This window comes from Anolis sagrei, chromosome 4 (genome assembly GCF_037176765.1).
Source record: "Anolis sagrei isolate rAnoSag1 chromosome 4, rAnoSag1.mat, whole genome shotgun sequence".
Classification (NCBI taxonomy): domain Eukaryota; kingdom Metazoa; phylum Chordata; class Lepidosauria; order Squamata; family Dactyloidae; genus Anolis; species Anolis sagrei.
The window spans coordinates 178,172,921-178,199,868 of NC_090024.1; the positions used below are offsets into that span (position 1 = coordinate 178,172,921).

Sequence of the window (26,948 nt, forward strand, 5' to 3'; positions counted from 1 at the left end):
TGAGCTAGTGCTGTCAGCTATTATCTCTTTTGAGATTCCTACTGGATGGAAAGTGCCTAAGCCAGGAGCGTCAAACTGCTCTTCACCAAGGGCCACAACAGCCTTATGGTTGCCTTCGAAGGGTCATTTGTAATTATAAGTCTGTATCAATGTAACTATGCTACCCTGGCATTGAAAGCTTTGGGGCCCATATAAAATGACATGGTGGACCAGATTTGACTGGTGACCTTATATTTGACATGTGTGGCGTAAGCAATGAGCTGCCAATGATGCATTGTGTGTTTGATTTTTATATTTTATCTTTGAATTATTTTTAAAAATGTTTTGCATTCTATAGGATTAATTACATTTTAAAATAAACTTTTATATATTTTATTTATGTCTTTATGTTCTATATTGTAATCCATATTGTTTCAGTCTTAAACAGGGGTCCTCAAACTTTTTAAACGGGGGGCTGGATTACCGTCCCCCAGACCGTTGGAGGGCTGGACTATAGTTTTTTTTAAAAAAAACGATGACCAAATTCCTATGCACACTGCACATGTCCTATTTTGCTACTGTTATGAATTGTAATGTAAATATCTGACATGCAGGATGTATTTTTATTGTTACAATCTGAACATAAAGCATAGTTTTAGCATTTCTGAAGATAAAATAGTTCCAATTAAAATGAGGAAAACATTCTATTTTCTGTTTTTTTGAAAGTGGTTTTTGGAATATGTAAGCATGAGTCCCCTTTCAGGGGGGAGAAGGGCTAGGTATAAATATAGAAAATAAATCTATATAAATAAAAATAAAATGTTCGTTTGTGGGATTAACAACTAAAAAGCCACTGGACACCTAACAACCCAATGTATGTCCTTCACTCAAAATATTGATTTTGTCATTTGGGAGTTGTAGTTGCTGGGATTTATAGTTTACCTATCAAAGAACATTCTGAACCCCATCAACGATGGAATTGAACCAAACTTGACACAGAGTTCTCCCATGACCAACAGAAAATACTGGAAGGGTTTGGTGGGCAGTGTCCTTTGGTTTTAGAGTTGTAGTTCACCTACATCCAGAGATCACTGTGGACTCAAATGATGGATCTGGACCAAATTTGGCACTGATATACAATATGCCCAAATGTGAACACTGGTGGCGTTTGGGGGTTGTATTTGCTGGGATCTATAGTTCACCTGCAATCAAAGAGCATTCTAAACTCCACCAATGATGGAATTGAACCAGTCTTGGTACGCAGAACTCCCATGAACAACAGAAAATACTGGAAGGCGAGGAAGGTGTCTCTCCAGAAGGGCCCCAGGGCGTCCCAGCTGCCACCCTCCCTCCCTCCCTCCGCCCTCCGCAAGTAAGGGAGTGAGTGCGCGTGGGACCTCTGGAAGTGGAGGAGGGAAACCGTGGAACTGTGCTTCTCCCTCCACAGGCTGCAACGAGGAATGGCGAGGAAGGTGGAAGAAGAGCTTCGCTCTCTATTCTCTGCGGGAGAGCAGAGAGCACTTATCCCACCACAGGCTTCTTCCTCCCGTGTGGAGAAGCGCAGCACTGGCGTCTGCTCTGCCGCTCCGGAGGGACAGAGAGAGAAACGCCGCTGACGCAAGCGGCGAGGGGCTTTGTGCGCGGCCAGGACAGGCCACGCGGGCCGGATAAATGGCCATGGCGGGCCGCATGTGGCCCGCGGGCCGTAGTTTGGGGACCCCTGGTCTAAAAGATATATATATATATCAACCTAACAATTGTAAAGAAGTACACACAATTGATTGCCAAAGGCTTTCATGGCTGGAATCATTGGGTTGTTATAGATTTTTCAGGCTGTATGGCCATTCTAGAAGCATTCTCTCCTGATGTCTTGCCTGCATCTATGGCAGGCACCTTTAGAGGTTGTGGGGTCTGTTGGACACTAGGAAAATTGGGTTTATATATCTATGGAAAGTCCAGGGTGGGAGAAAGAACTCCTTTCTGTTGGAGCTATGTGTGAATATTTCAGTTGGCCACCTTGATTAGCATTTGATGGCCGGACAGTTTTTAGATGTGGCTTGTTACTGTCTGGGGGAATCCTTTGTTGAGAGGTGATTAGTTGTCCCTATCTGGAGTTCACCTGTGTTTGCGTGTTGTTCTTTATTTACAGTTATAATTTTAGAGTTTTTTAAATACTGGTAGCCAGATTTTGTTCATTTTCATGGTTTCTTCCTTTCTGTTGAAATTATCCACATACTTGTGGATTTCAATGGCTTCTCTGTGTAGCCTGATATTTCCAACAGACCTCATAACCTCTGAGGATGCCTACCATAGTTGCAGGTGAAATGTCAGGAGAGAATGTTTCTAGAACATGGCCATACAGTCCGAAAAACCTACAACAACCACCCACAGTTGATTTTGTCAGTTAATTTCTCTGAAATACAGATTGTTGTTTTCCTTCAAGTCATTCCTATCTTTTTATGATGAACCTATCACAGAATTTCCTAAAACGGAGAGTATGTGACTAGCCTAAGTTAACCAAGTAAGTTTCCATGACCAAGCAGGATTCAAACCCTAGTCTCCAGAGCCATTGCCCTCTTCCAGACAGCTGAATAAAGTCCCACATTATGTTCTTTTAATTGGAATATATGGCACTGGGGATTCAGATAACCTAGTTCAAAGCACATATTGCAGGTTTTTCTGCCATAATATTCTGGGATATAGGGCTGTGTGGAAGGGCCCACTGTCCAACTCAAACATCTATATCATGCTGGTTCCTTTAAATATAGATGACCAATATAAATAAGTAAAATGAAAATATAAATAAATAAAATGGAGCAGTGGGAGGAGTAGTAAGAAGAAGAATACTAGGTATAGGGTAGAATAAGATTAATGGGGCCACCAGAAATTGCAGTTGGATCTCACTTTTGGTAACAGTCCCTATCACAGGATGCCATCTGCAACCCACTACTGGTTTGGCCCTATCTCTCCCACTTATTCTAATATTCCTGGCTATTGACAAGTAAAATCCATCAATTGCTCCTCAACCTGCTATGTTCCCATCATCTACCTTAGTGCGATGAGTTCTTTCCACTTCTGTGCCAGCATAGTGGCAGTAAGATGACATTGGTGGACAATATTCTCCGTCGCTTCACACTCCCCTTCGCTATTCCCGAAGTGGTAGTTTTGCTCTGATTATATGTATGGGCAGTACCCAGGTAACAAACAAGTTACAAAAGTTGAGAAGTGAATGGGACAACAGGCAGTGAGTGAAATCTACCCCTAGGAAGGGAAATTCACTCCTGAGTTATCATGAAGAAAAGGTGTCTCAACTGAAGCTTTATCATGAAACCTTTTTTCTACAACAAGCCAAATCTTTCAAAATTCAATGATCACAGGAATGGAAAGTTAGATGAGATCTTCTCAACAGGAGCACAGACAGCAAACCAAAAACCGCAGTGGCGTATATATGTATATTTGGTAGGAGTTACACTTTAAAAATGTAGCTCTTCCAATTTATGTACACATTCAGTTTTAAAACAGACCTACAGGATTTATCTTGTTTGTAACTTGGGGATTGCCTGTGTGTGTGTGTGTGTGTGTGTGTGAGTGTGTGAGTGTATCTTTGCTGGATTTTGTGTGGAAGTCTGATCGCAGGCAAATTGGTGCAATTATGCTACTGAAGACAGGTGGGATAGTAAAGATGCTCAGTATAGTATGCAATATGTATCCATTATCTATGCTAACATGACTGTTGTGGAATAATAGGTTGGTGTGATAAAGTCCTAAGTGATCTGTGCTGCTAGATCAATGACAAATATATGCTTGAGGGATTCTGGGTGTTGTGGTCTCAAAAGTAACATTCCTAAGCTCTATTTCCCCGAAGTAACAATGGGTACTCAGAGACCTACTGCACCCGAGCCTAGAGGCTTGTGGACCCTTCTTTTCTTCACTGAAATTAATTCTATATTGCTGCACTTAGATCTCTGAGACAGCAAAAGCAAAACTCTTCTAGATTCATCCAGCACTCCAGGAATTAAAATCATAACAACCATCTGACACTGAAAAATCTGCCCTTTGCATCTCTAACAGCTTCACGTTAGGCTGTACAATTAGATTTTCCTTTGCATTCACACATTCATTGGTATTTAAAAATATATATCTTACTCAGCCCAAAGAGAGCAGTCAAATTCTCCTTGGTTTAACGGTTCCAAGGCAAGAGATAAGCATGCCTTGCCTTGCCATATAATCAGCTCTTGCACCAATCAGCCTCTTGGGATGTAAATGTATGCAAATCTCTGGCAATGAACTGTCTCCGCCCCTATCTCTCTTTGGAAAGAGGAGGCTGGAGTAATCACAGCACAGCGATGCTGGGCAGAGCATTTCTGCTGATGAATGCAGCCAATAATAACATAGTTTTATGTATCATTAATTCCTTTAGCATTCAAAACAATAACTTTGTCTGAGTGCAGATAATGCAGTAATCACTCACAATTGCCAATAGAGTTATCACCATTCAGCTGTGTAAAACAACAACTAGAATGTGTTTCTTCACTACTTAAAAAGGAAGGGTGGTGAAGAGAGCTCTCACTCTTTAACATTCACATTAAATGCAAAGCTGCACAGAAGCCTCACTCGCCTCGTTGCCAGCTGATCTTCAAATAGTGGATATCAAAGCAGACCAGTTCATGTTTTGTCACAACTGGAAAAAATGGGAGTTCAAGAACTGTAAATAAGGTTATTTCACTTATTTCTTGCAATTTATATATCCTGCAGTTCTCTCAACAAGAAGGAATCCCCTTGGAAAGTTGATAAAACATTATTAAAATTCTGCTTCTTTAGACCAGAGGATGGAGAACATACAGACCTCCAGGTATTGATGGAATGCATTTCCCATCAGGCCTAGACAACATAGCCATTGTTGAGGGATGTGGGAGTTACAGTCCAACTACATCTGGAAATCCACACACAAAAAGGCATAATAAAATCTGAAGAGCAACACATCCCCTATCCTGCTTTATTGTCCAAGATGCTAATGTATTGCTAAATTTAATCTCTTTTGTCCTCATTATAATGCAAGGCAATGCTAATACTATGTAAAGTGGTGATAACTCTGAAGTAGAGCCCCTGCTTTGCACACAGAAGGCTCCTGGATCAATCCCCCAACATCCCCAATTAGGACTAGAAAATAATTCTGCCTGGAATTCTGAGCAGCATCTATCAGTCAGTGTTACCAGTATTGGCCTACATCAGAGGTTCCCAACCTTTGGGCCTCCAGGTGTTTTGGACTTCAACTCCCAGAAATTCCAGCCAGCTTACCAGCTGTTATGAATAGTTGGAGCTAACGTCCAAAACAACTAGAGGCCCAAAGGTTGGGAACCACTATCCTAGAAGGATAAATGGTATGATTCAGAATAAGGACTTCATCACATTGATAAGATCCTACATTCTGATTCATCAGTCTCCATGGCAAATTGGCAGGGCAATCCTGGTGTCCTGCACCCACCCCCCTTGCCAGGAGCGATGCTTCCCTATCACACATGGGGAAGTGTTGCCATGTTGCTTCCCGTCTTGCTAGCCCTGTTACTCCTAATGGAATCCGGGGAGGCTCCCATGTTGCCGGTGCAGTGTCACAGGATGCTTGCACCCTAGTTGATCCATGGAGCCCCTCCATAAATGAGGCTACATTGTCTGATAGGTGGCATACTCTCACTCTAGCTCTTGAGCTAACTCATAACTCAAATCTTGGCTTGCATATCAAAGCAAAAAATTGACTGAGCAACAGCTTGTATCTCAAAAACTCATACATCAGTTCGTTTGTAAGTAAAGGTTTCACTGTAAATGGTTGTGCCATAGGACCTAATGGTACTTAGTGAGGTGTCTTCTACTAGGCACTAGCTCAACTCTGTAGTATGCTCTTCTGAATGCCATTCATTCAATAGGGTTTGTTCTTACCTATGGTTTCGCACACAAAGTACTGGAAAGTATTCCTTGCAAATATGGGAGTCAAACCATACATTACATTTCATTGTAGCAGGGAAGATTTCACTAGGTGATCTGGATTAATCCCTTTTTATTGTCTTAATACTCTTGATAGCTAGAAATGTAAGTTTTCTCCCAATAACAGAAATGAGAATTGTGTGGCCCTTCAGATATTTTTGGACTATAGCTCCTAGCATTCCTCAGCTTTACTAATGCTGGGTAGAGTTTCTGAATGTTGAGACTCAACATTCCTTGGCCACACCCCTGTTTTACAAACTGCATTTTCTAGGCAAGAAACAAAATGCATCCAATGATTAGAAAGTAACTACCTGATTATCATAGTCTCACTTACTATGATAATCAGATCTCACCTACCGTATATATCACGCATAGCCATTTCAGTTGTGTCAACACCATTCATCCCTAGATTGTTCAATCTCTAGATTGGAGCACCAAATGTGTTGCAGAATCTGTATTTGCATAAGCATTCTGTACACATTAAGGAGAAGCAGGAAGGTATGTTTAGCCTAGAGAAGTGACAGTTAAGGGGTGATATGATAGCTGTGTTTAAATATTTTAAAGGATGTTATATTTGAGGTGGAGTAGCTTATTTTTTGTTGATCCAAAAACTAAGACATCTAGCAGTGGGTTCAACTGACAAGAAAAGACATTCCACTTAAACTTTAGGAAGAACTTTTTCACAATAAGGACTGTTCAACAGTGATATATCCTGCTGCTGAATGTGTTGTAGTCTGCACATGGCACAGGTAGGACTTGATAGCCCTTCTGTTCTCTTGCAACTATATGATCCTATCCAACCAGGGCTTGTGTGGTGGCAGATGGGGATTCCCATGTCATTTGGGCGGTGAGCGCACTCCAAGTATTCATCTGAACTGTACATGTCAACGTGTTGAACCTATTCTGGGGATAGGCCTCAAGATCCTTGAAGAGCTAGTTTAAGATCAGATTAAAACCCAGTTATCACTATGAAGTGCCAATCTAATTATCACTATGAAGATACAGAAACTGGCACAATGGATCCTGAACTGTGAGAAAGGCGAGATAAAGAAACATAAATAAGGCTATTGTTATTCAAGATTTTTTTTCCTTTAAATTTGTCCCATTTTTAAGAAAAGAAAGGCATCCCACTCTCTTTCGTATATTTATCTCTTTCCAGAAAATTTACTATCTTTCCAAAGGGCACTGTCTTACAGAAAATATAGTTGCTAGATCTGTAAATCAGATTGTCCTCTACTGTTGCCAAGCTAGAAAATTCATATAGTGGACAGCAGGTGGTGCTTTAGGTCAGGTTGTGCTCTATGTCTGTATTTCACAAAATGAGGGCACTGCAGGTCCTTCTCTACCACACATATAGAGCAGCTGCTAGGACCATTACACCTATCCACACTCAAGACCCTTTTTGTCATTTACAACTGGTATGGAGCCCCATCATCCACACTATGGCATTGCTTAAAGTACTTGCTTGCACCAACTGAGTTGCTTAGACAGGTCCACCAAGGATGACTTCCTCTAGTGCTGTCTGAACTATGAAATCTACCTAGATCTCTCTTGGGATAGCCCTGTCTTGTAGGTGCCCCTGGTGGCGCAATGGGTTAAAAATCCTTGTGCTGGCAGGACTCCTGGCCAACAGGTCAGTGGTTCATATCCAGGGAGAGTGGGTTGAGCTCCCTCTGTCAGTTCCCCATGAAGGGACATGTGAAAAGCCTCCCACAAGGATGGTAAAACATCAAACATCGGGCATCCCCTGGGCAATGTCCTTGCAGGTGGCCAATTTTCTCACACCAGAAGTGACTTGCCATTTCTTTCCTGATACAAAAAAATAACCCTGTCTTGCACTAATAATTGTATGTTACAACTTCCCTTCATTTCCCCATTTAGCTTCATCCCTTCCCATTCCTCTATTAGCTCTCACTTCTTGGAATCTACCCTTTGTAGCCCATCATCCACAACATCTAAAAGCTACCAGATATGTAAAAAGAAGATATCCTGTTGACATAGCAATAAAAAAAACTGCCATGGATTAAATCCAATCATTCATTCTAACTGGAGTACATAATTATCGACTTACTAAATTCTCATTAATTTAATGGATCTGCTTTAGTTGGGACTAGTAATTGGATTTAGGTCAATAAAACATTCAGCTGTTTCCATATTAGTATGGCACAGTTTTTCATCCAGTTGTATGAGTGTGTATTACTGCATGGCATAATTTAGACTCTCTGTTTAATTGTTAGAGTCAATTTACCTTCGTTAGGATAGCTATTATCTGCTTCAGGTATGCTTTGTCAAAGTTAAAACATATATTCTGGGAGTAATGCACCATTTTGGAAAAAATGTAACTTTTTAGTCTAGATATAAAATAGTAATGGCATGTGATTTATATGTAAAATGATAGGGTTGTGCTTTTGGTTAAGGGCAGACCTGAGCAACACAAATAGTACTGAATAGTGTAGTGATGTCATTAATTATATTAATCTACCATTAATGCTTTAAAAATAAACCAGAGGTAACTATGTAAAAATTCCCTTCACACACATGAGTAAGAAAAGCAAGAATTCACATCTCAAATTCAGGTATTTCTCTGTATATATTTCCAAATTTCTAACAGGAGTGAAATCCTGTTTTTTGCCCTCATAGAATCATAGAGTTGGAAGAGACCTTGTGGGCCATCCAGTCCACCCCCTTGCCAAGAAGCAGGACAATCGCGTTCAATTTGTTGGTATCTCCTGGACTTGATTCCAGGACCCTCCATGTATCTCAGCATTCATAGATGCTCAAGTCTCATGATATACAAAGGTGTAGTAAAATGTATATTAAGTGGCAAGAGCATTTGGATCTTTTTAAGTTTATGAAAGTGTTTAAACCTTCCTTTTCAATATCTATTCCCTACACCTGTTGTTGCCCTGAAAAATCATGATTTTAATAATGTGGTAAATCCACATGGGGAGAAGTGAAGTTATCACTGCAAGTCTTTCATAGCCAGTATAATAGAGACTGCATGCAGCCATTAAAGGCGCTGATCAAGGACCAAAGTCACCAATGGCTTGGAAAACAAAGTAGAGACTTTATTATGAAAACACCACTGTAGGATAGGGACATTACTCAGGATGCCAATCTAAGCTATCTTTATTCTGGGGAATTGCTGAGATGCAATGGGTGGAAAGAGAAGAGGTGAAAAACTTCCCTAAGAGCATAAGTTTACATCACAGAGGGGTCAATATAAGCAGGCAAGGAGGAAGGGAGGTTTGGGTCATGCAAACAATTTAATGTTATTTTTACTGCTCAGCCTGCTCTGCGGCATTCTTGACTTTTCAGTGTTAAGTGTTGCTGCACTTCTAACCCAATAATTGAGAAGCTATAAGAATAGGCAATGGGTGTGCAACAGAGGAAAAAGCACCAGCCAACACTGGCTAACTTATTTGTATTCCATTGCTGCTATGGTACACAAGAAAGAACAACAATGATAATCATTTTAATGTATATTAATCATTTTCTCAGGGTTTATGTCTTAATTGTTAATTATGTTATTAGTATAATTATGTTTATTTGACTATTCATATTCTGTTTAACATTTCAATTTTAATTTCTCTTTTGTCATTAGTTTATGGTTATTATTGTAAATTATTTTTGAGATGTTTATATTTGCATAGGGCATTGAGTTGGCCTTTTTTGGTGTGTTAACTGCCCTGAGTCTCCTCGGGGAGAGAAGGCGGTCTATAAAATTTTACTTTATCGCTACTTACTTACTTCTGTTCTCATCTCAGCCCAATCAGACACGTGACTACGAACCTCTTCACACGGCCCCTGGGGCCATGCCATTTCAACGGCAGTCACCCAGGAAAGCCTTGTGGCACCCCGCACACCCTCCCTCCTTCTCCCATCACATGGTGGGGACAGGACAAGGTGCATTGGTTCCCTGTCCCTCTCCCCATCATATGGGTGAAAGGACAGCATCATATTGAGCAAAAGGGGAAGAAAATTCAGGTATCTCAGTTGGAACTACCCAAAACACACTTTCCTCTCCATTGTGGCAGAGGAAGCATCTTGGGACTCTTTCCCTCCACTTTGGAGGGAATGGGGTCGAGGTCAGGCCGGCATCATTTGATGGTGCTTGGCAGACTCCATCCAGAAGAGGAAAAGGGGGCAATAAAAATCCCAATGTGGGGAGGTTATTAGGCTTGCAAAAACACAATTTTGAATGTTATATTTTAAAGTAACTCATTACTTTCTTTTATTGTTTGTTAGTTTATTTATATGCCTTTAAAACATTTTACTAAAAATACAAAGATCACTACAAAGGAACAAAGAAAAAATAGACTGCTATCTATATTGCTGTTGAAAAGAAATCATGTTACTAGTCATCATAGTAATGAGGGGTGGAATGTGATCCCCTTCTTACTCTGCAAAGTTATATATTATAGGTGACACTGTTGTTTGTGCTGAACTGCATCTGACTCCAAAAGAAACACATTCAACTTCATGCTGAGATACTTATATAGGGGTCTTTGGAACAAAATGTACTTCTTGGGTTGTTGGAACCAATGATTCATGTAAAAGGGGGATTTCAGACATTTCCTCGCATAGGACAAATAGGAATTCTGGAATGAAATGTGCCTGTTTTTTCAAGATGCAAGAGTAATGGATATTTCTGGTTATCTGGTTATCACTGCCCCTTTATAGGTAGATGTCATTTTTTCCTCTGGTCAGTTCAGGTAGCTTTCTTTTGCCTTCCTTCCAAGGACAATGTCTCTATTTCTTTCATGAATCGAAGACATAGCTCTTCCTGCCATGGTAAAGTTGCACACTGGACTGCCACTGGAAGCCCCACACCACCTTTCACAGCCTGCAAGAGATTTCAAAAAGTAGTATTGCTGAGAATCGCTAACCTTTTGGATAGTCCCTTTAAAGCTTGGGTTAAAATCCAGAGTGGGTTCACAACTGGGCAATGAACATAATGGTAGCAATGGAAGCAGAGTTGAACAGACATCATATGCCTTGTCTTTCCAAGATGTAAACTGTAGTTGTGCATCATCTACTTGGACATAATGTTAGCAAAGGAAACAGAGTTGAACGGACATCATGTACTTGTCTTTCCAAGCTGTGCGTTTTGGTTGTGCATCTTATACTTCGAATTGTGGGTGTCCAATGTGCACTATACAATGGCACCTGCTCATGGAAGTCCCTTCTACACAGCTATATAAAATCCAGATTATTTTATTTGAACTGGATTATATGTCAGTGGAGACTCATATAATCCAGTTCAAACCAGATAATGTGGAATATCTGATTTGATAATCTGGATTATATGGCAGTGTAGAAGGGGCCTGACATGTGTTATGGAATGTTGTTAATTTCTGCTACCTTATATCCAAATGTGGATAGTTATACTATACTAAGGGGATGTTGGATTGAAGTCTCCTTTCAACAGCATTAACAAATAATTTTCAATAGTACAGGCAGTCCCCAAGTTACAGACATCTGACTTACAAGTGACTCATAGGTAAGAGCAGGGGCAACACAACAGGAAGTGAGCGAAATCTATCCACAGGAAGGAAAATTCACTCCTGATAGAGTTATCATGGGGGGAAAGGTGTCTCCACTGAAGCTTTATCACCAATCCTTGTTTCCACAACAAGCATTTTTTTTTCAAAATCCAATTATTACAGGGATGGAAAGTGAAGTGAAATCTTCTAAAGATGGATACAGATAGTGAAACAAACACCACAAAGGCGTTAGCCCTTCCCAATGCTATCCAAAGCTTGTCTGTCTGTCTGTCTGTCTGTCTGTCTATCTATCTATCTATCTATCTATCTATCTCTGGAGTTACACGTAAAAATATACCTGTTTCAACTTACAAAATTCAACTGAAGAACAAGCCTACAGAACCTATCTTGTTCGTAACTTGGGGACTGACTGTGCTTAGTAAAGTTCATCTTCACTCATTGATCTAAAAAAACAGTTTTCACATTCTGATGTCAAATCTTGCTTCTGAATCAAGCCAAGTCCCCTTCAGTGAAATGAATGTGTTTTACATTTTTGACATCAAAATCTCAGCTTTGAAATTCACGAAAATCAGACTTTTCATTTTTTATTTGAGCCCACAATTTAGGATTACCTCTTTCAGCTTCTTATCCCAAGGGTCACCATAGTGTCCTTGATACTCCTTCAGTTCTTCTTCATCATCCTCTGTCACAGTGGTGACTGGCACAACTCCAGCAGGGAAGTTTAACACATTGAACAACATGGTAGATGAGATAGCAGCTAAGGAAGAGAACAAGCAAAAAAGAAGTTAGTGGAATTCATCCCCCTTACCCCATCTACTCGTACAACTGAAGTTATGGCAGACCATTATGGGCTGCTTCAACATTGACTATAAAATGCAGTTTAGTGCAGTTCAGACTGCATTAATGATTAGTGTAGAACCAGCCTTCTACATATTCTTCCACTGCAAGTATGAATTATTTGATCATACAAAATAGCCAGGTATTCTTAGCTGAATTTTAGCACCCTCCACAAAGCCCTGGTCTAATCTGATAATTTTCATCAAGGCTTTATAAACATGAGCACCAGGTTGCATTTATTTACTCCTTCGCCCTTATTTTATCCTCCACAATCAGTTTTTTTCTTTCACCCCTCTTTTCCTGTCTCTGCAAATATAATATTTCTATCTTCCTAGTCATTCACACATCTTCAGACCTCAGAGGCTGAGCATCATACCTACTAACATCTCTAGGAAGAATGAATTCCCAGCACTGTACAATAGGAGAAAACACCTTGTAGCCCTCCAGATATTGTTGGATTCTGTAACTACCATCAGCAGCTCTAGCCAGAAGAACCAAAGGTGAGAGTTGCTTGATGCTGTAGTCTAACAACAGCTAAAATGTCAAAAATTGATAACCCCTGATGAATAACAGTCAGTTTGTAAATACTGCCATTTGTCTTCTCCCAAATGATCCTGCCTGAAATTTGAAATCCTGTTGTATGCACCAATATGTTGCATAGCTATGTGGGTATTTATCTAGGTCAAAGCTTTGTGGTGATTAATGTGGAATAGTTGGCATAGAGTTTGCAACTATGGAACTCTATGCCAAGTTAAGTAAGTGTGTTTCTATCTCTTCTGAACCACTCAGCTTTCTGACTACAATTTCTCTCTTTGGATTGTCACAACCAGGAATGATAAAACTTCTCCAGTTTTCACCTTCTAGCCCAGTTCCACTGCAGGACTAGTTTTTCAATTAATGTTCCTAAAACCTCATGAGGCTTTTAAAAAATAAACAAATATTATTAATGTGGCTGAAATATACACATACTTTTGAAATACCAGACTTACATAGTAGTTTGGCAGGATACCCAAGAGTGAAAGCTGGACCCAAGACTGGACAAAGGATAACATCAAGCTTGTATTTTTTCCACTCAGCAGCAAATCTCTGACGATAAGCCTGAATGTGCAATGCAAAGGCAGTTAGAGAAGTATTGGATCTAGATGAGCAATTAGAAAGACACTGGAAAACTCCGAAAGAGTGTCTTAAAGAATAATAGAATCTATGTAGTCAACCTAATTATAAGTATATATATTTTTCGTGTCAGGAGCAACTTGAGAAACTGCAAGTCATAAGTATGTGTATATGTCATAAGTGTAAGTATATGTCATGTGCTGAAACATATTTCCCCCTCTGCTATCACTAAGATACTTGTTCCAGCCATGGGGAAAGTGTGCTTCTCAAAATGTTGGACTGCAACTCAACTATTGGTTGTGATATCTAGAACTTCAGAGAATTGCATCCCCACCATCTGAAGTGCCTCGTGTCCTCTTCCTTATTGATTATAGGAAGCCAGATCTTCCAGGTATATCAGGCTATTTGAGAAAAGAAGCTCACTGCAGCTAAGACAGTTCATTTCACATGTTGTTTTTTTGTTATTAATATTAGCTGCAATTTATATTTAGAGATTTTTTTTTTTGCTGAATGACATCTTAGTTATGCTCTGGCAGTGGCATTTATAACTGCTTTGTTTAGAATAGACAAAGCTTAGTCATAGCAACATTCAAAGCACACCTGTGGGATTACTTCTCTACCGTGTTGCACAGTGTAAACCTAACTTGAAAAAAATAGACCAAAGGGGCAGCTGCCAGGAATGTTTCACCCACTTGTAGAATCTGAGGGCCACACCTGCCCACCTTCTGAAAGTTAAAATCTCAGTCCACCACCGGCAAACTCATCTTCTAGAAGCACAGAATCATAGAGTTGGAAGAGACCACAAGACCATCCATTCAAATTCTGGTTGAAAACTCATTTCATATAACTAACATCGGAGGTTTATTTTTATTTATTTTGTCAGGGGCAGACCAAACAGTTGCATTCCAGAAGTGACCAGAACATCAGAGGTGATGGGAATAAATAAGAAATTTAGTGGGCCACACTTTTGCCCACATTTTGCCTAGCCCTGCAATTGAAAAAAGTGTGCATCTTTTATGACTTTACGACCAGGTGAGTTCTCTGGACTTGAAAGCTATCTACTTTAAAAACAAACAAACAACTTTTTCCCCAGGACCTACCAACAGTTCCATGACAATATTAAGCATCTGAAATGTACTTACAAAAAGAGAGTGGCCAGTATTCTTCATTGCCTACCTACTGAAATAGTCTTAACAAAATAACTTTTCATGGTCTGCCCCCTTCCCACCAAACCTGACGGAAATGTCATTCACCCACACTCTGATTGATCACCAGCAGAATGGTCCCCTTCTACTTCTACCCTTGCAGCGGATACACAGTAAAGTTGGTTGGAGGGAAAGTTATACTCGTGGTGATTGCAATCATAATCACGACAAAGTAGTGATTGTGAATACAGAAAAATTACCTATGTTTACACAATCCCTGCTTAGTCACTATTGTGAAATCACTGCCACATTTGTAACTCTCTACTCCCCTTTTACTTTTCCAGAGATCAGCTACATGATGCAAAGGAAGTCCATTTTGATGTTGATGAAAAAGGATGAATGATAACTCTGTTAGGTTTGTGTCCAAGAGAAGTTGCTTAGTGCTGTATACTGCCCACTGTGCTTTCTTGCAGAATAACAGTGCAAAATTCACAGAGGTCTGGGCATATTGTTGGAGAGATACAGGTTGTCCTCCCCTTATCTGCAATTAAGGTTGTTTGTAGCCCTTGGAGATTAATATATCTCACATTCTATCTCCGAGCAGATTAAACTGTGCTTGTATTCTCACTGAAAAGTATTATTATTATTATTATTATTATTATTATTATTACCATCACTTTGTCATGGTGCTCCCACAGCTTGTTCACAGCCCTGAAACATATAACATATTAAAATGGTGAGGTTTGCTTGTGAAAAATTGGTAACAAGATTGTATGCCCCTAGAAAAGAGATGGGAAACTCTACATGCCATTGGGCTGCATTGCATATTCTTCTACCAACTGATATTGGGTTGTAACTCCCAGCATTTCTCATCACTGGCTATACTAACCTCCTTAGTGTTATTATCCAACTCCATCTGAAGGACAGCATAATTCCCACCCCACACTTCATATTGCAACTTGTATGAGTTTCATTTTTATATATTTCTTAAAGCAAAACGCTTACCCAACTCCACACAATGCATAAAGGTGGTTGGCTAGTCGTGGAAACTGGAAAGAAAACAAGACTGGGTAAGAATCTAGATTTAGTAGCATCTACAGCTTCTATGGAGATTTATTTATTTATTTATTGCGCTTATATACCGCAATTCTCAGCCCCCAAGGGCGACTCATATGCATAAATGACACCATATTTCTGGACCATCTTTGAGCTTTGCTTAAGTCAAAGCCTAATGTTTGTAAATGCATCAACCTGAGGTAGATTCACCTTTGCACACAGATTTACCAGGTGGCCAGACTTAGTGACCCATGGTTTCTGAAAGATGTTGTGATCCAAAAGATACAATCTAGCTACAGTTGTAAACATGGTGGAGGATAGAACTAACAGAGCTTCCACTGGGGTATACAACCATAAACACAGCGAGTTATGCAGGAAAGCAGCAAAAGATGGTGGAGGGTAACATTGCTGCTCAGGAAGAAAGTTGCTGTGGCAGTAGAGGCAGCTTTCTTTGGCAATCTTCTTTCCATTGCTGCTGTGTATTGCTCCAAAAAGTGAATTCCTCTGGAAAATCATCCCAACTTAAGTCATAAAAGGGATTCCAGCCTTTGTGTCTAAAGTACAATGAATTACAATTGCACTTTGTATCTTCATTTCTATTGAATAAAGAGTGCATGAAATTTTAGATCTGTTCTTCATTTCCCCTGCTCTATCTGCTAGGGAAACCTGAAGATTTCCCATTTCTGTATGTCAAATTGACACCCACATTTTCTCCCATATGGGCTTACACAGTGCACCTGTATCTTCCTGTCCATCATCAATATTGCCTGTTTCTTAAATAGTATGAGAAAAATTGGCTTGGTTATTATTCATCTACAAATAATAATGGAAGATTAAAACCAGTGGCATATAGTTGTCTGCCTGTTGGGCTGTGACTCTGGAGAAGAGGTTTCAAATCCCTGCTCCTCAATGAAAATCCTGGGAAATAAGATACTTTCAGTCCCAAAATATACTATGTTAGGGTCACCATAAGTGAGAAAATACTTGAAGGCATTAAACAACAATTTATTGAGTAATTAAATGTTCAAGGAAAATTGTTATGTCTCCACCATGTCTTGAAATACACCAGGTGTAAGTAGGGTGCATGATGCCCAGGCTTCGGAGGAGAAAGACACATAAAATGAAGCATATACTAATTTATTTTTCTATCCCAGACATACATGTGCAGACACATAAGAGCAACATTCCATTTTAATGTTTATAAGACTTCAGAGGAAGAAAAAAAGCTGACAATATAATAACATAAAAACCTGAAGAAACCCAGGAACTCACCCATGGCTTGATGATCTTTGCCACAACTTTCTTGACTAAATTTGGAATTATAAGGCAATTCACCTGAAATTTCACACTTGGGTCCACTATTTCTCTTTTGCTTGGAGATAGCAGAAGAAGAAAAAATAAGATGTTAGGAGGGCCCGATTCCTTTGTACAGAACAAGCATTTATTTCTTGCAGTTACTTACATCAGTGTAATGCGCTACCACAAGAAGCTGTTGGACAGCTTTGTAAAGCAATTTGGATAAATTGCTGGAGAATAAGGCTACACAGTGGTTACGAGTAATAATAGTGAAATCCAACTCCTAAATGTATGAGAAGAAATTGATTTCTAACTACGAGTAGCTGGGAAATAACAATGGAAGAAAGTGATTACTCTCATGCCTCTCAGAAGTCTTGGGAGGCCCTTGAGCAATCTATTCCCACAGTTGATGCCAGAGAAGCCCCCCGGTGGCTCAATGGGTTAAACCCTTGTGCCAGCAGGACTGAAGACTGACAGGTCAGAGCTCCCTCTGTCAGCTCTGAGGATCTGAGGAGAGCATGAATGAGCTCCCTCTGTCAGCTCCAGCTCCCAATGCAGGGACATGAGAGAAGCCTCCCACAAGGATGGTAAAACATCAAAAACACCTGAGCATGCCCAGGGCAATGTCCTTGCAGACAGCAAATTCTGTCACACCAGAAGTGACTTGCAGGTTCTCAAGTCACTCCTGACACACAAAAAAGTTGATGCTGCATTCCTCTTAGTTGCTGCTAGAGATGCCAAGTGAAAACAAGAGAGCCGTCTTTTAGCATTAATGTTTGTGTAGAAGAGGTGATTGCAATAGAAGTTTCTTGTTTCCTGGTTACATGACAAGCAACACCTGCTGAAATGCTCTCTTTCACATAACCATTACAGAAACAGCAAAGGTCTCCAATCTTCTCCTCTGGCAACCCTAGATTTTTGCTCTTTATAAATTTTTGCTCACTTATCTGGGAGAGAGTAAGTTGAAAAGGGCAGTCCTACTTTTTCCCTTAAAATTACCATTATCATATAGCTCAGGACCAAATGAAATCGGTGGATAAAGAGGCAGGAGATGGAGAAATAATATATGTCTCTAGTGGTCAATCCATGGCAGAGCAAACTGAATGTGAAATGTAGAATGCACTAGTCTTTATTGCTTATTACAGCAAATGGGTATTTGGGTATTCAGAGTTGGCTTTTAATGACAACGTGTGTTCATATTCCAACATTATTCACACCCAATCCCCTTTAAAATTAATAATTGCTTACAACATGGTGGACATAGTTGAGCCTCCATCTGCAAAAAGAGCTTTAAAAAAGAGTTCATCTATGGCATAATGCACTGAAGGTGGAGTGAAAGGAACCAGCTGTAAATAAAAGGAAATATATTGATGAATGCATATACATGTTTGATTTATCATTCAGTTTAGACCTTAGCAACACACATTAACCGCATTGAGTCGCCGCCTGAGGCTGAAAAATGCGGTATAGAAATAAAGCAAATAAATAAATAATAAATAAATAAATTATTGTTTATACTTGTTTGTAGCCACTCTTTAGAGTTTGATATAGGAGTCTCCTCCAGCCTAACTGAATATACTAGGCATTAAACCTTGAACCTTTTAAAAAATGTAGCCTCTGCTATTGAGCCAATTAAACAAATTGAAAGTAATATTTACAATATTTGTAATATTTAACAAAAAGGTCTCAACTTCAATTCCTGGCATTTTCTAGTAGGACTAGAAGAGGCTCTTGCAGAACACCTAGAATATATTGTTATTTAATTAGTCACTAGATGTTAACTAATTAACTTGAAGTGTCATTTTACAAATACTTCCCACTCCAGCTATTGATTCTGAAGAAGAATCAACACTACTGTTTTTGTTTTTGGAGTTCCTTTTGGAATTTAGATGTGGAAGGAAGACTGTTATAATCAATGCCTCCAGTTCAGAGTCTACTAAGCGTATAAAATAACTGGTTGAAGAACCCTCTTCTCATACAACCAACCAAACTAGTCATTATCAGAAATGTGCATGCCAACCTTTATTGATCTCAAGAAGGGCTCAACATCTTGTAAATATTCCAAGCACAAATAAACAAAGGAGTTCCATGCCTTTTTGTCTTCCTATGCTTACTTAAAATCCATGTAGGGAGGAAGGACAGAGGGAATGGGAAATTGATCAAGACTCATGAGGTGGAGCACAGGAAGAGCTTAATGTTTTCTACGTGTGCCACAATCCACATAGACCTAAGCATCTCTGAAGCATATTTTTTTTGTAGCTGATGAGTTGATACTTAGAAGGAACATTTCCCAATTTCTCCAGACTAACAAACTTAAATTTGCTCTGCAAACAGAGCATTTTGCCTTTCATCTGCTACAGTCTATACATAGCAAAAGCCTAGTGAGACAATTTTTCTCAGGGCACAGGTAAGTGTAACCACAGATATGGATTCTGCAGTTGCCAAGATATTATTGTATAATCAATCTAATATTACTTTAGTGAGATTTAGGATGCTTCTAGCCAAGGTAAAGGATTCCCCTGAAATTAAGTCTAGTTGTTTCCAATTCGGGGGGGGGGGGGGATCTCCATTTCTAAACAGAAGAGCCAGCCTTGTCCGTAGATGCCTCCAAGGTCATGTGGACAGCATAACTGAATGGAGCACCATTACCTTCCTGCAGAAGCATTATGTATTGATCTACTCACATTTGCATGTTTTTGAACTGCTAGGTTGGCAGACGCTGGGCCTTACAGTGGGAGCTCACCCCACTCCTTGGATTCAAATCAACAACCTTTTGGTCAGCAAGTTCAGCAGCTCAGCGGTTCAACCCACTGCACCACCAGGGGGCCCTCCTACACAGGGCCAAAACCAGTGGTGGGTTTTGGATTAGCCTGAAACATTCAAACAATGTCTCAGGCTAATCCAGAGTAAACCTGAAAATCCCTCCTTTGGCCCATTTTCTATTTTTAAACAATTTCCAGGCACACTCTGTTGTGCCTGGAAATGGTGAAATGGGGCTTTCAAGGAGGAATTCCCCCTTCCCCACTTGAAACTTCCACTGAATCAACAGAGTGATTACAAGCTCCAGGAAAGGAAACTCTCTTCTTTTGAAATATTTAAAAATAGAAAAAGGGACGAGGGAAGGCAGGTTTAGGATGGTTAAAGATGGGAGGAAAAGTAGGCATCCCCACCTCTGAAAATCATGGGATTTGGGCCCACTGCATGGCCTAAATGCCAAGAGGAACCAGGATTTAATCTTGTCTGAAAGGGCCCTTAGTGAAATCTGTGCTTAAAAAGCACTGTTTCCAGAGACTGCACCATTAAAATTATGGACAACTTCCTTGCAAACAGCTTTTTTCCTTGGGATAAATAGCGAAATTGCAAGTAACAATAATCCCAGATGTACATACTGTATGACCAGCTTCTTGGAGAAGTTTCTTGGTTGTATGAACAGCCCTCCTCATACAAGGAGGGAGCAGGAAATAGCCATCAGTGTCAAAAAACCCAATTCTGAGTGGTGTAGAGCAAGAATATACCTGGCAAGAAAGCAAAGTCACCGAGAACCCCTCAATAACAATCAGATTGTATAGTTTTATGTCTGTTTGCTCTCAAACTACAGAATTCTAAAGATCACAGTCATTGTGAAATGATAGCTCATGTGATGTCATGGTTAAAGAGTCAGAGTACTCATATATAAATTCCCACAGTTTGTCATGGACTAGTCACAATCTCAATAAAAAGGTTCTTATGAGCATACATCTGGAGACAGAGCTATGTCTGCTGCCCAAACTTCCTGCAAAAGAGATAGAATCTAAAGATAAAATAAATAATTCCAAAATCCTCCTTCTCTGCTTTGTTAAAAATATTCAGTGCTGAGTAGGAATATAATAGCGCAATTTACTTGTATTATTCTAAATTACAGGGGAAAGAAATTTTATATGGAGAAAAATTATTGGAACCTCCAGAATTATATTATTTATTTATTTATACCCTCACTTTATCTCCCCCAAAAAGACTCAAGGCTAAGAACGAATTCTGTCTGAGCCTCCAGAGAACCACCACCACAATCAACATCTCTGACGTTAGATGAGCCAGTTGTTGGATGCAGGATAGAGTAGCTGCCTCCATCCCCTTACAACATCTGATATCCACCCACATATCTTTTTACAATCTTTCCCCACTATTTATTGATGTCTATCAATTTGCTTCTCATCCCAGGTTGTTCTCCCTTGAGGAACTGAGGCAAACTGTAAATTCAGCTACTTTGCACATTGTAGTTGCATACATCGTAATTATACACATGACAATCATATTATAGTCATAGACATCTTGTGCACTCATATACCTTATGAGCAAGGTGAGAATATAAATTGCAGACATTGAGGTTCCTTGTATCTTGCAAACTCTAGTTCAAGAGAGGTAACCATGTGGCCCAGAGACAGCCAGTGACCCCATCACTTCAAGATAATGAATCCTCGCTGGGTTTTACAGAAGAATTTTATGGAAGCCATTCATGATTTTAAGCTATCCGAGGAGTTATCAGCACCTCAGATAACTGCTGCAAATAACTCCCATAAAACCAAAAGTACCTCTTGTAAAACCCAGCATGGGTTTACTGCTCTGAAGTAACAAAATCACTAGTTGTCTTTGTGGCCCTCCAGATGTTTTTGGGTTGCAATTCACAACATTTTGATTTTTTAAAATTAAATGTATTATATAAAAGACTTAGTGCAACCAATTTGTTAAGTTTCACATGGGTCCATTATGATAAACTGATTCATTGTATTTTTACAGTTCCCAGCACTTTGCTATGCTGGCAAGGGCTGATGGGAGGTTTAGTCCAACAACTTCAGTCCCACCCCGTTAGATCTCTGATTGCAATCTAACTGCTCAGGTCCCCAGTGAACTACTAAATGTCACTCAGTGCTCTTGGGTCAATCTTTTACTCTTAACCTGACCTAACACATAAAGTTATGGTATGAGAATACAGTGGGGAGGATGAGAGCTAGGTACGTGAGCCTAAGGGAACATGGGCTATAAATGTAACTAATTCAGCCAATCAATCAATCATTGGTTTATGTTTTTCCCTTTTCATGTTACTGATTTACACCATCTTGAAATCAAAACCACAAGCCTGTGTCACAAAACTAGCAACTGAACCTCTATCTTTAACTCCAAGAAAATATTTTACAGTATGTTAGGGAGTATTTTATATTAGGGCAGTGCATAAGTCGACATGTCGTTTGAAACTTACTTAGGCCCTGAGGTCAGGCAAGAAAATAATATACTTGAACTCCCCTGTCCTGCAATCATTTTATTCTACCAACACACTAAAGTCTGTGTGCAATTTGGAAATAATATGAAACATCTCTATCTTCCATTTGTAGGAAGGCTTGAATGTTGCAAATGCATCTCAAATGCAAATCCTCAATTGTCATTAGGAATTGTAAATTCAAAGTAAAACATGTTCTTCAGACTATATATGTTTGAACCCCTTAAGTCTCATCTACTAAAATGTATCAATTGTTCTGCAGTATGTCAAGAAACATACTAATAATATGGCATTATGCAACTGCATACAATATAAAATGTTTTAGAGTGGCAATAACATCCAGGCAATTGTTGAATTGCATATCCCAGCAACCCTAGCCAGTGTAGCCAACAGTGAGCAACGCTAGGTGCTGCAGTTCAATCCAGAGAAGGTTAGAATATAGCACTCCTATTTTATAGTAAATTGCACCATTAAATATGAAATGATGGCAATGCCATGGAGAGGGTGAAAGGGGTACTCATAACTCTGCCTGTTCTCTTCAGAGAGTTTTGCCTATGCTACTGATCACAGGAAATCTTGAGGTGACTCCGAAATTCATTGATCGATAGCAAAACAATTATTTTTATGGACCACAACTCCAAAATCCTCCAATCGGCATTATATAGTCCAGCAATCAAAGACATTACTATGTTAGTCTGGAATATCAATATACATAGGGACCTTAAATACCTTTGTGACTTGAAACCTTATCACATGGGGCTTTTGCCCCATTCTAGGATGCTGCCAGGATGGAGCCACGATAGAGCTCATTGGAGTCCATCACATGATGGAGGATTACTTCTGGTGGGGCTCTGTCCTGGCAGCGTTATAGGACTGGGCTCTAAGAACTGGTTTGTGATAGAGAAGAGGGTGACATGAGATGCTTAAGGAAAGCTCCTCCCACTGCTTGATGGATTCGCCCCACTGCCCGATGGATTCCTCTGCTGTTTCCCTGCTTATGGACCTCCATGTGATGAAGTCCTAAGTTTACAAAAGCTTATCCTACAATTTCTCTCACACACTTAGGATGGTGGGAAAGCCCAATGTGATGAGGTCCTTAGTCTACTTTCTCGGATGCATGGAATGATCTAGGTATGTCAGAGATCACCTACATCACTCCATGCATTTGAGACTAAGGCTGGATTTACACTGCCATATAATATATAATATGTATGAATCCATAATATCTGCTTCCAATTGAATCTGTATTCGGAAACTGGATTATATGGCAGTGTAGATGGGGCCATAGTCCATGAAAGCTTTTGCTACCACGTCTTTCTTTCAGGCTGGATCTATACTGCTCTAAAATCCAGTTTCAGAATGTGGATTAACGGCTTTCTTCTGGATTATAGGGCAGTGTAGACTGATATAATCCAGTTTAAGACAGTTCCTTCACATTCTGAAACTGGATTATAGAGCAGTGTAGATCAAGTCCCAGTTAGTCTCAAAGGTGCCATAAGATCCCTTTGCATACAAATCAGAAAGTAGTTGCTTGAACAACTGCTTCACATATATAGGAATAATATCCCTATCCCCATAATGCAGAGGAAACCGAACTCTTATCTTTCACTTACCTCCTCATTGAATGGCATGGGTGGCAGAGTGGGATCCAGTTGAAACAGGTCCTCACACAAGAGAGCCCTCATGCAGAGAACCAGGCTGTCCACATCCCTTGCCATTGGCCCCGCTGTTACCATAACTTCAGTATAAAAGCAAAGATGGATTGTATACAAATAAATACTGCAAACTTTGACTTGCATGATTATCCCATAGGAGTGGCTGAAAATGATGTGTACTCTAGCTAAATACATCTGGGAGTTTTCAGACTGAGAAAGCCCAATTTAACAGAATGAGAGTATATTAAACAGTTTCATAGCTGCATTTTAAGGGCGAGGGAGGGAGGTCTACAACAAAGAATAGAATGGACAGCCAACTAAAGACTTCATCAGATAGTTTTTTGGAGAGGAAAAAAAGGAGGCTAATTAGGGTTGTTGCAGTTTCTTCTACATTCACATTTTTAAAACTTGATTTCACACAAAGTATGAAGTATAAAGTAATGCACAAGCTGGATAAACCCACTAAAACAAAAATGAGACAACATCCAATCACAAAAAAATGGTATAATTATTCCCAGGAAGAAAAATGGCAACCCAGAACTAACATTCAGTGACAGATTCTGTTCATTTGGGTCTGTCCTGCATTCAGATGTTTTAATCCTTTCATTTATTCCATTCTAAATGTGACCAAATTGGATACATTCTTATCAAAAACAGATTGAAAATAATTTTCATGCATTCCTACATCTTATCAGCTCATCAAAAGCAAGAATGAATATCAAACTAGGATCAAATGTTTACCACAACCATGGGGGGGGGGTGGTTGCATTTTATTGTATTTTAACCATGATCAATTCTGAACTTTTCTTTCTTAAAGCAGAAAAAAGACATAATTTACCAGAGAGTAGTCCATCAATAGGCCCTCTGATTCCTGAATTGCTGTATAATACAGAAAGGAAGGACAACAGGAAGAGCAAATCTGAGATGTTTGCTTAAAGCTTCATAGAGAACATTGCAGGACACATTAATCACTCAAATTTATTAAGTTTATGTTAAGTTTCTTTCAGTATAGAGCCCAACATCCATCTTAAAAAGTATGCTTGAAGTAGCCACCTTGGCTTGCACAGGTTTCTTTCAAAGCAAAGGTAACTGGTAGCTTTTATATTAGTGTGGTGTTGAATCCACTATAAATTTTAGTACAATTTTAAAGGGGACATCCAAGGTGTTAACCCCTCAGATATGTTCAGAAACCTAGATGGGACCTTGAAATTCCCAACTAAAATTTGTGGATTTATCACCCTGCTGATATGAAAGCACTCACCATTAATGCTGCAAAAACCTGAACTAACGTAATATTTGATTATAGCAGAGAATGCTAATCATTTGCAGAGTGGGAGATACTTGTTGGAACATGTAAAAATCAGTTGGTGAGTGTGTTAACTGAAAAATGCAAAGCATGAAGCTGATTGGTTAAGTTACACCCGAGATGCTAACTGAGCCTGGGAGTTTTGGCAACAGTTACATGTTTAGGTTTTCTGTGCAGGAGTTTGCCAAGACAAGTTAGTATATTTTCTGCTTCTGAGCTGCTGGAAGAAGATCCTTCACATGGACACCCAAAGAACATTAGAATATCTCTCAAAGGACATTGTGTTAGTCAATGCAACTGTTCACATGACTGTATATATGCTGCTTATCTTATTCTTTACTGATCATCAGTGTGGCATATCTTTTCTCTAGCAAGACAGCGTGTGAATTGGTAAAGACATGTACTATGCACGATTTTCATTCCACCACAATACTTACCTCAGCCTACCTGCTGTTGGCTTAAATCCGCAAATACCACAGAAGCTGGAAGGTAGGCGGACACTTCCACCTAGGTCTGATCCAAATCCCAAGATAGAGCCTCCTCCAGCAATTAGAGCCCCTTCCCCTCCAGATGAACCACCAGGGGTTCTTTTATGATCAAGAGGATTTACTGTCTGGCCAAAAATTGAGTTGCCGCAGTCATAACTACAAGACAACAGAAAGAGAACCTTTTATATTTCTTCGGAATATTGGGCTACTAAATTATAAAACAGAAACAGAGCTGAGGAAATTACTTTTCAAAAGCAATGAATTACAGTTACAGTCCCAAGGCCTACAAAGTAGTTAGTTACCTTTATAATGGCAGCAAGTTATTTCTTGTTATTCAAAAGTAACTAAAATGTTGCCTTAGGTACTTTGTAAAAAGCAAAATAATACAAGCTGCTGGGCTGTAGTACAGCTGCATACCCTGTAAGCTTTCATACGTCCTTCTCACAAAGGCCAGACAAAGTGCCCCTCTTCACTGAAGAAAAGAAAGGCAACAGGGTGAATCAGTCACCCCACAAGCCACTCCATCACAGTGACATTTTTCCCATCACACATGGGAAGTGTAGCCCCCTTGGCAAGAATTGCTCAATTGGAGACAGCACAACACAGGTAGGCTCCCTTGTTGGGAGGGAAGCATTGTACAAGGCTTCTACTCCACTTGTGGGCAGGCCCTCTGCAGGAACTCCAGTGATGTCATGGGATGGGCAGCATGTCCATCAGTTGCTGGACTGGCAGGGAAGCTTCCTAAGATGCTTCCAAAGCTTGTCTGATGAGTTGAAATGTCTAATGGTGCATCTACACTCTAAAATTAAGGCAGCTTAACATCACTTTAACTGCCTTGACTTAATGCTATAGAATGGGAGTTGTAGTTTGCTGAGGCACCAGCACTATTTGGCAGACATTGCAAAACTAAAACTCATGTGATTCCATAGCATTTCCATTGTGGCAGGACTAAGAGATGGGCCTCTCCTGATGCTCTCAGACCCAAGCAGACAGATACAGGTAGATACAGCCTCAGGTCATAACCAGTACTTTTAATTGTGCCTGGAAACAAACTGGCAACCAGTTGAGCTGTTGCAATCAATTCAGTACATTTGGTTGGCTTGCACAAGAATTGAGAAGGAATATGGGTTATATTAATGCATTCTATGAATTGAGTTAACTTATCTTTCTCCAGAATATTACCTGTATAAGGATTGTGAAACATTGGTGAATACAAATGGATTTGCTCCTTGCCTCTTTAACACCTTGACCAACACACTGTCTTCTTCTTGTAGTTCACTGAGTGACTGAGTAAAGCCACATGTTGATAAATGGCCCTAGAAACATTAGGGGAGGC

The 26,948-nt window shown here is 39.8% G+C and overlaps 1 protein-coding gene across 2 annotated transcripts in view; it reads right to left on the reverse strand.

Annotated features, from left to right (window-relative positions):
- Window positions 1–9,050: 9,050 nt before the first annotated feature.
- Window positions 9,051–26,948, reverse strand: part of LOC132773880 (vitamin D3 hydroxylase-associated protein-like) — a 30,106-nt gene continuing 12,208 nt past the window's right edge. For both annotated transcript variants that reach the window (XM_067467899.1, XM_060773441.2), the window contains exons 5-16: window positions 26,795–26,928; window positions 25,562–25,768; window positions 24,657–24,697; window positions 23,777–23,901; window positions 20,302–20,427; window positions 18,161–18,258; window positions 16,889–16,988; window positions 15,566–15,609; window positions 15,232–15,271; window positions 13,292–13,400; window positions 12,077–12,222; window positions 9,051–10,804 (exon numbers count right to left, since the gene is read on the reverse strand). In XM_067467899.1, the coding sequence (XP_067324000.1) occupies window positions 10,670–10,804; window positions 12,077–12,222; window positions 13,292–13,400; window positions 15,232–15,271; window positions 15,566–15,609; window positions 16,889–16,988; window positions 18,161–18,258; window positions 20,302–20,427; window positions 23,777–23,901; window positions 24,657–24,697; window positions 25,562–25,768; window positions 26,795–26,928 (1,305 nt within the window). In that variant the 3' untranslated portion in view covers window positions 9,051–10,669. The remainder of the gene's footprint in view (window positions 10,805–12,076; window positions 12,223–13,291; window positions 13,401–15,231; window positions 15,272–15,565; window positions 15,610–16,888; window positions 16,989–18,160; window positions 18,259–20,301; window positions 20,428–23,776; window positions 23,902–24,656; window positions 24,698–25,561; window positions 25,769–26,794; window positions 26,929–26,948) is intronic.